This window comes from Podarcis vaucheri (assembly GCF_965113315.1).
Source record: "Podarcis vaucheri genome assembly, chromosome: 7".
In the NCBI taxonomy this organism is placed as follows: domain Eukaryota; kingdom Metazoa; phylum Chordata; class Lepidosauria; order Squamata; family Lacertidae; genus Podarcis; species Podarcis vaucheri.
In genome coordinates, this window is record NC_138765.1 from 50,826,072 (window position 1) to 50,838,467 (window position 12,396).

A 12,396-nucleotide genomic window follows, 5' to 3' on the forward strand; every position below is an offset into this window, starting at 1 on the left:
TGCCTTCATATTTGTGGTTCTCTTCTGTCCTCCACTCTATTCCATCTCCCACTTTCTCTCAACAAAACCAACAAAAGAGCGTTTTGCTGCCTTAAAGGCTAGCTGTTTTGTTGTGGCGGAAGCTTTTATGAACAATAACCCACTCTACTTCCCACTTCAGTGTGGCTCTTGCTGCTTTCATTACATGTGTGATGGTACCAAGAGAACTGAACTGAAATTAGGCAGAGGTTGCCAATTTATTGCCCTCCAGATGTTTTGGACTAGAAGTCAAATCAGTCCCAGCCCACATGCCCAATGGTCAGGGATGATGGGAGTTGCAGTCCAGAACACCGGAAGAGTGTAATGTTGGCTACCCTTGGAATACAGGGTGATTATAATGGTTGGTGAAATTTGGGTTTTGGTTCCCATCGCAAGCCCCCTGTAACTCTTCATTTTTTCCTCATTAGCCACCAGCCCTGCCTGACTTGAGTGCTGTTGGGACACTATGGGGGAAACCTATTTCAGGGAAGAAAATGGAGCTCTTCTCCCTTTCTTCTGACCCTGTTTCGTTGAAGGGGGGAGGGGAGGGCCACAGCTCAGGGGAGAAGCATCTGCTTTGCATGCATCCCTGATGGCATCTTGAGGTAGGGCTAGGAAAATCCCATCTGAAACCATGGACAGCAGCTGCAAGTTGGTGTAAGTTGCTGCAAGTTGGTGTAAAACTTAGCAAGGCGGACCAAAAGATTTGATTTTGGATAAGACAGCTTCCTGTGCTTGGTCTTGGTGTTGCTATGCTATGGAGTAGTAAGTGGGCAGTCCTCAAGAAGAAAAGTGACTACTCAAGTTAGCCCTGTTACTTAAAGGAAAAAAGCAAGCTTGGCACCATCCTCAGTACTGGGTTGTTTTGTTTCTCTCTCCAACTGCCCTGGGGGCAAGTTCTGTGCTGCCCCATCTCAAAGATGCTATCATGGTGCTGAAAAGGGATAACTAAAATGATGAGGGAGTTTGAGCTCCTTCCTTATTATTTATTAAATTTGTATGCTGCCCTTCACCTGAAGATCACGTCGGTAAACAACATAAAAATACAAAATGAGAACACTAAATGCATAATAAAACCCAAAATCTAACCCAACAAACACAAGGAGGCACACAAAGAAGGGCCGCATGATGATCGCAGGGGCCAGGTAGGTTCATATGGAGAGAGGCACTCCTTAAGGTATTGTGCTCCTAAGACATTTAGGGCTTTATAGGGGAAAACCAGTTTTAGATCCAACAGTTTTAGATCTAAAACTGTATTATGAATCAGCAGCTTTCTGCTGGATGAAAGACTGGTTACTTCTTGAGAATACAGATATCTTGGATTTGGAAGGTTTTAACAATGTATTCGGATGGCATGCATATATATGGTACGATAAGGTTAAAGCTCATAAAGCCTTTAAAAATCATATTGTCAGGAAAGCATTATATAATGTTTGGATTAGATATAAGGATTTGTTGGAAAATAAAACCCCAAGGTGGTTGTCGCCAATGGAAGCAAAAGCCGTGAAAAAGCTCAATATGGAGGCCAAATGCCAAAATATTGGGAAATTTTGGAACAAGAGGGAGATAAACTGAAACTACAGAGTTATGAGAAACTGAAGGTTAAAGTACGAGATTGGCTCCATTACTACCAAATAATGAAGGTTTATAAACAGGACCGGAAAATTGGCTTCCAGGTGGAGAAATCAAAATTAGAAACGGAATTGTTAGAACCCAATACTAAGAATTTGTCAAGAATGTACAACTTGTTGCTGAAATGGAACACGCAAGATGAAACACTTAAATCAGCCATGATTAAGTGGGCACAAGACATTGGTCATAACATTATGTTTGCTGACTGGGAACAGTTGTGGACCACCGGTATAAAATTTACGGCATGCAATGCCTTAAGAGAGAATATTATGAAAATGATTTACAGGTGGTACATGACCCCAGTCAAGCTTGCAAAGATCTATCATTTGCCTGATAATAAGTGTTGGAAATGTAAAGAAATTGAAGGTACTTGTCAGGGGTTCAGGAGCAGAGACGCAGAGAAGGGAGGAAGCAGAGAGCGAGGGGGAGGAATCCGAAGGGAAAATGAGTGATGATGACGACCCGAGATCTCCAAGCCTAAGCAGTGAGTCAGAGGACTCCCAAAAGGGAGCCCCAGTGAGCAGAGCAAGGGGGGGATCCGGGGGGACACCCCAGGAGGAAGGGAACAGAGGAGATTCAGAGAGCAGCAGCTGGAAGTCGGGACCCACGCTCATAACTGAGGGCGGCAGCAGCTGGAAGTCGGGACCCACGCTCAAGACTGAGAGCAGCAGGGAGGAAGGTAGCCAGGCATCGGGTTCCGGAGGCTGTCAGCAGGAGGGAGGGCACGAGTCAGGGGTGGTCACGCCCTCCTCAGAGAGCGAGGCAACGGTTAAGAGGAAAGTAGAGAGTTGGGCGCGCGCGCCAAGTTCAAATGCAGCGGAAGCTGGAGCAGTAAGCAGCCCGGAGAGTGAGCCAGGTCCTAAAGCCCGCCGCAAGGAGGCAGAAGGATCAGGGGGGTCAGCGTCAGAGGAGAGTAGAAGGGAGGAGGCCCAGGGGGGCAGAAGGACCCAGAGACGTAGGGAGAGGCGAAGGAGGTGGAGCAAGGCTAGGGTATTAAGCTGGTGTGCAAGAGGCGGGGACTCAGACGGGTCTTCGCCGACCTAGGGCAGAAGGTGTAGAGCTGCACGCTGCAGTTCGGAAATGAAACCTGTAACCTAATAAAGACTCTTATAAAGTGAACGCTGGCGGACTTGGTCCTATGTGAGCTGGGACTGGGTGGCAGCTCTGACAGTAAGACCCGTCTCATAAAAGCTTCGGACACCTGATATCTCGCAGCAGAGAGAGAGGCAGCTGGAGGAGGGGATCGGTGTTTGGGAGCAAGCTCACGACGGTTAGCAGAGATGACGGAAGCAGAGAAAGTTGCAGCGCTGCAACAGGCAGTTACCCAATTGAACGCGGAGGTACTGGCATCCAAGGAGAGGGAGGAGGATGCGGCAGCCGCCTACAGAGATCTCCACGCCAGGTTTGAAGCATGGGTTAAACACGGGCAGCCAGGACCCAGACCGGAGGGGGTTGGGTTGGCACGGAGAGCAGGAGGGCTTGTGGCTCACTTCGATGGGAATTTACAACAGTACCCCAATTTTCGAGCAGACGTAATGTGCGCACTGCAACTGCTGGCAAAAGACTTTAGAGATGAGGAAGAGAAAGTGGGGTTCATACTATCCCATTTGCATGGGGATGCTAAAGCGTGGATACGCAATTTGTGGAGGGATAAAGATCCGGCGCTTCAGAATGCAGATGCCTTTATCAAAGCGATGGATGCGTGTTTTTTGTCTACTATTGATGTGGATCTTGCCCGACGGGAGATTCATGGACTGAAACAAGGGAGGGCAAGCGTCCGGCAGTACCACGCCCGCTTTTTTGCGCTGGTCAGTGCTTTAGAGTGGGACCGGGATTCGCCCCCTGTCAGAGACCTGTTCTGGGAGGGTCTAAGCTCAGCGGTCAAGGATGAAATTGCAAGGGGGGAGAGGCCCCGAAGCACGCAGGAGGTGGTCCAAAGGGCGCTGACTGTGGGGGTGAGGCTGGAAGAACGTCCCTGGTGCAGAGATGAAGGACGTGGAGGGCGCGAAGCAGCGAGAAGTTTCTCTTTCGTTCCAAGAGAAGCAGCGCGTGCGCAATCCACACCTCCGCCAGGAGGGGGAGGGGAACCGATGGAGGTTGGAGGTGCAAGGGCTCAGTCAGCAGCCAGAGCCCAAGCACCGACAGCAGTGAAAGCGAAGCCTCCTAGAGGGAACAGGAAGTGTTACATCTGCGAGGATCCAGGCCATTTGGCGAAAGAGTGTCCCCGGAGGCTCCACAAGCACACTGCAGCCTCGGCAATGGTGACTGCAGCAACGCAGCAAGGAGAACCACAGCAGGGAAACGACGATGTCTGGCTGGAGACAGAGGCACTGGGGCCCAGCCAGACGCATCAGTGAAGCAGTCCCCAGCGATCTTGCAACCCACGGACCCCCTCCCACCCAAACCAGTAGTGCAGCTCACAGCATCTCTCCAGCTACCCGATGGCGTCACTATCGAAGTGCCGCTTTCTGTGGATTCTGGAAGCAACGCAGACTTTATAGCGCAGGATTTTGTGGAGCAGCACGCTATACAGCTACTGCCTGCCACTCTGCCCCTGCAAGTCGTCACAGTGGATGGCAGAGAGTTGCTAGGGGGGCAGGTGGTGAAGCAAACGCCACCGATGGTGATGCGCCTTGGCAACCACAGGGAAGTCATCAGTTTTAATGTCACCCAACTGTCGGACACGCCCATTGTGTTGGGCATGAGTTGGCTGGACAGGCACAGTCCGACACTGGCTTGGTACCAGAGACAGCTGATCTTCGGCTCCTCTTATTGCGCAGAACACTGCATCCTGCCCAGACAGGAGGGAGAGGAGGAGGAATCACAACTGCAGTTGGGAACGTTGCAAGCAGTCCCCCACAAATACGCGGACTTTTTGGAGGTCTTCTGCGAGAAAGAGGCTGACAAGCTACCACCGCACAGGCAATATGACTGCAAGATTGACCTCCTACCAGGGGCGACGCTGCCGAAAGGGAAGCTGTATTCCATGTCTGAGGACGAATTACAGGAACTCAAACAGTTCGTAGATCACAATTTGCAGCGCGGTTTCATCCGGGAGTCCAGGGCAGTAGGGGGCAGTCCTGTTTTCTTCGTGAAGAAGAAGGACACGCCCCAGAAAAGACTGGTGGTGGATTTTCGCCTCTTAAACAAGATGACCAAGCCTTCTGATTTCCCCATGCCCAGGATTGACGACCTGCTAGCGACGGTGCGCAAGGGACGCGTGTTCACCAAGTTGGACCTGCGAGGTGCGTACAATCTCATCCGCATGAGGGAGGGCGATGAGTGGAAGACAGCCATGTTCACGCCTCTGGGCACCTACGAATACAGAGTGATGCCGTTTGGATTGCAAAACGGTTCTCACTGTTTCCAAGCTTTCATGCATCATGTGTTGGCGGGACTCCTTTACAAGAAGTGCGTCTGCTTTCTGGATGACATCCTGATATTCTCCGACTCGCAGCAAGCCCATGACCAAGATGTTCGGGAGGTGCTGAAGAGGCTGCAGCAGCATAGACTGTACGCCAAACTGGAGAAGTGCCAGTTCGACACGACGGAGGTGGATTTCTTGGGTTACAAGTTGTCGGACAAGGGGCTAGCCATGGACAGCGCCAAGGTTCGTGCGGTGTTGGATTGGAAGAGCCCGCGCAATCGGAAGGAGGTCCAGCGGTTTGTCGGCTTCGCCAACTTCTATCGCAAGTTTATCAAGGGGTTCGCGATGCAGACGGCGGCCATTACGGACACGCTAAGCTCCAAGAAAAAGAAATTCATCTGGACGGAGCAGGCGGAGCAGTCCTTTCAGGCACTCAAGCGTCTCTTCGCGTCGGAAGAGCAACTGCTGCATATCGACCCCAGCAAACCGATGCGGGTAGAGACAGACGCGTCCGATAGAGCAGTGGGAGCTGTCCTGCTGCAAAGGGACCCACAGGGGGTCTGGAGGCCGGGAGCGTTCTACTCCAGAAAGCTCAGCAAGTCGGAGCAGAACTACACCATCTGGGACAGGGAGTTGCTGGCCATTCATGCAGCTTTCAAGGCGTGGAGGCACTTCCTGATCGGCGCCAAGCACACGGTGCAGGTCTGCACGGATCACAAGAATCTGGAGCACTGGCGCACGGCTCAGTTCCTGAACCAGAGGCAGATACGTTGGGCGGAGTTCTTTGCTGACTTCAATTTCCGAATAGAGTACGTCCCAGGCGACACCAACGTCATGGCGGATGCACTGTCCCGCAAACCGCAATACCTCGAAGAGGCGACGCCAGCGGCAGCCATGCACATCTTCGCGCCAACAGCGTGGGCGTGCGCTTCAGCCACAGTAGACCTGGATGCGGTGCGGCGGGCGTTGCAGGACGACTCCTTCGCGCGGGCGAAGATGGCAGAGGTGCACAAGGGCACGGCGAAGGGCGACGAGTTCCAGATACGAGACGGCTTGCTCTTACGTAAAGGGGCCATCTACGTGCCGGGAGACGAACTTCGCGCCAGGGTACTGCAGCAGCTGCACGACGCACCCACGGCCGGGCACTTTGGCACGGAAAAAACGGTGGAATTAGTCGCAAGGGACTTTTGGTGGCCCAGACTGAGAGGGGAAGTCGCGGACTACGTTGCGAGGTGCGACACCTGCCAGAGGGCCAAACCGGTGCACAAACCACCGGCGGGACTGCTGGAACCGCTGCAAACGCCGTTTGAACCGTGGGAGAGAGTGGCCCTGGACTTTGTTACGGATCTACCCAGCTCGAGAGGCAAGACAGCTGTACTAGTGGTGGTGGACTTGTTCACCAAGATGGCACATTTCATTCCGTGTGCGAAGGTGGCCACGGCGGAACAAACCGCCAAACTGTTCATAGATCACGTGTTCAAAGTGCATGGTCTGCCGCGGTCTATCCTGTCCGACCGCGGGCGCCAGTTCGTCTCGAATTTCTGGCAGAAGCTGATGAGTTTTCTAAATGTCAAGGTCGATCTGGCATCAGCAAGACACCCGCAGACCAACGGGCAAGCAGAGAGGGTCAATGCCATCATGCAGCAGTACCTGAGATGCTATGCCAATCAACAACCTGCGACCTGGGTGGATTACCTGCCGCTCGCCGAGTTCGCTTACAACAACACGAAGCACGTGTCCACAGGGGTGACGCCGTTCTTCGCCAACAATGGGAGGAATCCCAGAACCTTCCCGGGTCGGGAGAGAGTGGGGGACGGAGAACCACAGACGGCGGACGCGTTCGCGTCAGAGTTGCAGGCGGTACACGATCAACTCAGACGGCAGCTGGAGCTAGCTAAGCACGCCTACAAGGTGCAAGCTGACAAGCACAGGCGGGTTGGCGAAGAGATCCAAGTGGGAGACTGGGTCTGGTTGGCAGCCCACGCAGTGCCGACCAGGTCACTAGCCAAGAAGAAGTTGGGGCACAAGCAAATTGGTCCGTACCAAGTCGAAGCACAGATCAACCCGGTAGCCTTCCGACTGGCGCTGCCGGAGGGTTCCAGAATGCATCCGGTGTTCCACAGGTCGGTGCTCACTCCCTACAAGGCACCTCACAGATTCCAGGAGCCAGGGACGGCACCGAGTCCGTTCCGGGAGCGGACGGAGACGCGAGGGGTGACGCAGCAAGACCCCATCAACGAGGTCACGGAGATTTTGGACTCCAGATGGGGAGAAGAGGGAGTCGAATACCTCCTAGCCAGAGAGGGCACCCGGGCCAGCGCCAATAGCTGGGTGCCAGACTACGCTTTGGAGGAACCCCTGCTCAAGGACGAGTTTCATGCCCTTTTCCCACACAGACCCATGCCAGCGAGCTTCTTCGACGACTGGCTGTTCACGCCCACACTTTCTTCCAGCACGTTCCATGGATTCGACTCGGACGGGGAACCCGCACTGAGCACCCGTTCCCCAGAAGGATCGCCGGCGGGTTCGGCGTCAGACACCTCGTATTGGTGGGACGATCGACCGGAGGAGCAATGGCGCCGGAAGTGGCTGGAGATGCCAGGTCGAGCGACCGACGCAGAGACTGACATGGACGTGTTCGGGGAGGACCTTGGGTTCGAGCACGGCGGTACAGAGATGGAAGCGGAACAGGTCAACGTCGGCGACCGCGAGGAGGAAGACTCGGAGGTCTTCAGTTGGCGGCCAACCACGGGGAGCGAACTGTATCCGGCATTCCCTCCCGTGATGATGGAGCACCCAGCACCCACACCTGAAAGCGGGGAGGGGGGAAGGGGGGGCTTCGAGGGGGGGATGGATGTCAGGGGTTCAGGAGCAGAGACGCAGAGAAGGGAGGAAGCAGAGAGCGAGGGGGAGGAATCCGAAGGGAAAATGAGTGATGATGACGACCCGAGATCTCCAAGCCTAAGCAGTGAGTCAGAGGACTCCCAAAAGGGAGCCCCAGTGAGCAGAGCAAGGGGGGGATCCGGGGGGACACCCCAGGAGGAAGGGAACAGAGGAGATTCAGAGAGCAGCAGCTGGAAGTCGGGACCCACGCTCATAACTGAGGGCGGCAGCAGCTGGAAGTCGGGACCCACGCTCAAGACTGAGAGCAGCAGGGAGGAAGGTAGCCAGGCATCGGGTTCCGGAGGCTGTCAGCAGGAGGGAGGGCACGAGTCAGGGGTGGTCACGCCCTCCTCAGAGAGCGAGGCAACGGTTAAGAGGAAAGTAGAGAGTTGGGCGCGCGCGCCAAGTTCAAATGCAGCGGAAGCTGGAGCAGTAAGCAGCCCGGAGAGTGAGCCAGGTCCTAAAGCCCGCCGCAAGGAGGCAGAAGGATCAGGGGGGTCAGCGTCAGAGGAGAGTAGAAGGGAGGAGGCCCAGGGGGGCAGAAGGACCCAGAGACGTAGGGAGAGGCGAAGGAGGTGGAGCAAGGCTAGGGTATTAAGCTGGTGTGCAAGAGGCGGGGACTCAGACGGGTCTTCGCCGACCTAGGGCAGAAGGTGTAGAGCTGCACGCTGCAGTTCGGAAATGAAACCTGTAACCTAATAAAGACTCTTATAAAGTGAACGCTGGCGGACTTGGTCCTATGTGAGCTGGGACTGGGTGGCAGCTCTGACAGTACTTTCTTTCACCTTTGGTGGACGTGCCCGAAGATTAAGGCTTTCTGGGAAATGATATATAATGAAATGAAAAAGGTACTTAAATGTACCTTGGTGTCAAAGAAGGACAGAACATTTTTTATGTACGCTACAACAGCAGCAAGAATACTCATCGCAAAGTATTGGAAGACAAGATTTACCCACCTTGGAAGAATGGCAGATGAAGGTGATCGACTACATGGGACTGGCTGAAATGACTGGCAGAATCTGTGACCAGGGGAAAGAGACGGCGGAAGAAGATTGGAAGAAATTTAAAATTTATCTTAAGAAATATTGTAAAATTAACGAGTGTTAAAATGTTGTGGTTATAGAAAGTAAGGCATTACAGCTGTAAAAGATTAAGTAAAAGAAAGGAAAAGGAAACAATTGGATAAAATTAAGGGAAGGATTTGCTGAAACAAATTTGGAAATTGGAATGCAGAAAGGGGAGGTATGGGGAAGTCGGTGAAGCAAGTTTTATGAAAAAAAGGGCTTGAAATTATATGTGTTTGTTTGTTTTTGTGTGTATATTTTTGTATTGTGTATTGTGTGTATTGTATGTGTTTTTATAATCTGTGAAAATCTAATAAATATTTAATTTAAAAAATATATATATAGGGGAAAACCAGCACTTTGAGTTGGGCCTGGAAACCTAGTTGACAGAGCAGTCGGGCCAGGATCGGGATGCCGCTGACCAAGTTCGCAAGCAACAGCTCAGCCTCTTCTTCCCCTCCCATGAGGGAACGAAGCGGCAGCCGGAGGAGAAGCCCCTCTGGACACCACTTTGCCCCCTCGAGGAGAAAGAAGTGGCGGCGGCAGCAGTCTGGCGGTCCTTTGCCTGGGGTGGGGAAGCGGCGTTTGCCTGGGGTGGGGAAGCGTCTTCGTTCCCCGCGTTGCTCAAGGTCAGACAGCTCTGCTCGTCTGCTCTGGGGGGCAAGAACAGCCCCTCTCGTGGGGCTTGTAGCGGGAGGGCGGCAGCAGGACACAGTGTGCGCCCCCCCTTCCGCCCCGGTGTTGGTGCCAAGTGGCCATTAATCCGCAGGCCCGTGGCCCGGACTGCGCAATAAATACCTGTTGCCGGGGAGGAGGGAAGGGCGCCACGCGGCTGAGCTCCTCCCCCCGGGGGAAACCGATGGTCCCCAGCTCCGCACGCGGCCGAGCAGAGGAGCGCGCGAGCCCCGAGCAGCTGAGACGCCCTTCTGCCCGTCCGTCGAGCAGGCTGGACTCGCGCAGGCGCCCCTGGCACGACGTGGCCGCCATGCGCTCCATGCTGGCCGACGAGAGCGCCTTCTGCGCCGCGCCGCTGCACGACTGGCCTTGGAGCGCCTTCGGAGGGAGAGCCGTCGCCGCCGCCCCCCCAGGTAAGCCGGCCCAGGGCTGGAGCGAGCAAGCCACGGAAAGAGCCTCTGGGCTCCGGCCCTTCCACCAAGGCAGCGCCTGCCTTTGCTTTGCGGCGCCCGAAAGACGTCGGGAGTCAGGCTGCTGGGGTCCAGCTAACCCAGTCTTGTCCACGCTCACCGGCAGCGGTGAACTTCTCCAGACTTCCGGGCACCGGGGAAAGTCTTCCCCAGTCCGGTCTGGATGGAGCCGGGGGACCGCCTACGTGCACACCTCGGCCGCGGTCCTTCCTCAGAACAGTTTTTTTCCAAGAAGAGCGCTTCCTGCTGTCAGAAGCGCTACTGCCCCCGAGGGAACGGCTCTGGGCCGCGGGAGTTGCAGGGCGTTCCGTGCCCCTGGCCCACCTTGTAGCTGTCCCGACGAGGCCCGCTCCCTCGAGTTTCCTTGGCTCAGCGCCGCTCCCACCCTCTCTCAAGCCCGAGTGCTTCGGAGAGGGCTGTAAAAGGAGACTCCCCGGGGGGTTCCTGCTCTTCATTCAGAATCCATCTCTGGGAGTGGGGGGGTCATTGAAACGCCCTCCTCGGAGACTCCTTCGCCAAGCCACCCAAGGGGGCTCGATGTGACGCCTTTGCTCAGGATCAGCCACGAAACGTGGCCACCTAGCTTCTTGCTGGGCTAATTTAATGCGGGGTTAAAGACCAGTCAGATAGAGCAGCCAGGAGGAAACCAAAATAGGAGGGGAGGGTGAGCAACGAGCAAAACCTGGCTCGAGTCGCCCTTAATAAAAAATCTTTGCAGCTATAATGTTGTCTAGGACAAACTTTAGATTCAAACCTCCCCCCCCCAAATCAAAAACATGTATCCATGAATGTCAGTTTTTTCTTTTAGCAATGGGGTGCAGGTATATTTGAAAGTGCAGCAGCTCATCCATGAAGTGCCCTCTATCCCAGCCACACACTATCCTCAACAAGAGTCCCAAAATGCAGGCAGTTGTGTAAAGACGCCCTTCTTTACAAAATTTAAGGAAGAGTAACTTGTAGCACATGACAACTGCTGTCCAAGGCATATCTACCTGGAAGTCAGATTCGTTGAATACGGTTCTGACTGCAGAAGCCTTAGCAAAAGATCTTCAACCAGCAACTTTAAGCTTTTAATTAGAAATGCAATCTTGCAAAGGAGTGCTACAGCCCTGCATGTCCTCAAGAGATTTGGTAGTTATAGCAATAGCATTTGATGGGAGTGGGGTCTGTGGTCCACCCCATTCTATTCTGAAAGTAACTTCCCACACCCCACCAATCTAATTGCTTGCCAGGGAGAGGATTGCAGATTGGTGTTCTCTTTCACGCTATCAAAACTGAACATTTTTCTGATATGTAGAGGAGGGAAATGCCAAGCCCTGACATTGTTTAAAATTTAGATGTAGCCAATGGCCTGTGGAGCAGCAAGTAGTTTCAGAGTCAGGTTACCTGTTCAGGGGTGATTTTATCCACAGTGGAGTGACTGACATATGCATGGATTTCAGATCATTTTGTAGTTGAATATTAGATCTTTAACATGGCTGTAGCTAAACTCCGGAGAGTCATGGGGTAGAACAGATTTGATTTCTGGTCTCATCATTTGATTAATGCAGCTTGATAGGACTGAGCTGTGAGTAATTGGAGTGCAAAAGTTATATGATGCTAGTCCTGTAATTTTTAATATGTTTTTATTTTTGGTTGGTTGGGTGGGACTGTCACAAACAAATGAGAGTGAGAACAGGCAGTGGGTATGTTGAGCTGAAAACCTTCTCTTTCCACATTATTCAGGGTTTCTGAAATATTCCATCATACCTGCTATGTAACAACCAACAAAACCCCTAACTGAAACAAATCACAGAATTAATTGAGACAATCTGGCACCTTATTTTATAATACCAGAATATTTCCAGGAACAACAAAGGCTGTAATAAGGGAGTACTATATAAAACAGCTTCTTCTCTAATCCCCTGGCTCCAAAATACATATTTCTCTCCTCTCTGTTCCGTCACCTGAATGCATTCTCTCGACCTTCAGAGCTTTTTCTAATAAAGGCAATGTCCTCAAACTCTTCTGTACGTGTCTGTTTGTATTCAACATTTTTTGGGGGGAGGGTGTGCACATTGTGGCAACTTTCTTGATGCCTTAAGAGAAACGGGCACTTTTTACTATGACAAAGGTCCCTGTTCACCTCAACTTTGTATTTATTGCTAATCTGTAAGACATGGCTAGGAACAGCTGGTGCTATAACCTCGGACAGAAGTACTAAGAAGTGTGTGAGCTCATGCAAAATATCTTGGGAAGAGCTAGCGAGGCCTGGCATTTCCCTATTTTGATGCTCAGGTTCAAAGAC

General features: G+C 52.9%; 1 protein-coding gene across 1 annotated transcript in view; it reads left to right on the plus strand.

The window, feature by feature from the left end:
- Positions 1-9,755: 9,755 nt before the first annotated feature.
- Positions 9,756-12,396, plus strand: part of NFAT5 (nuclear factor of activated T cells 5) — a 64,732-nt gene continuing 62,091 nt past the window's right edge. The window contains exon 1 of the mRNA XM_082229275.1: positions 9,756-10,052. Within this exon, the coding sequence (XP_082085401.1) occupies positions 9,824-10,052 (229 nt within the window). The 5' untranslated portion in view covers positions 9,756-9,823. The remainder of the gene's footprint in view (positions 10,053-12,396) is intronic.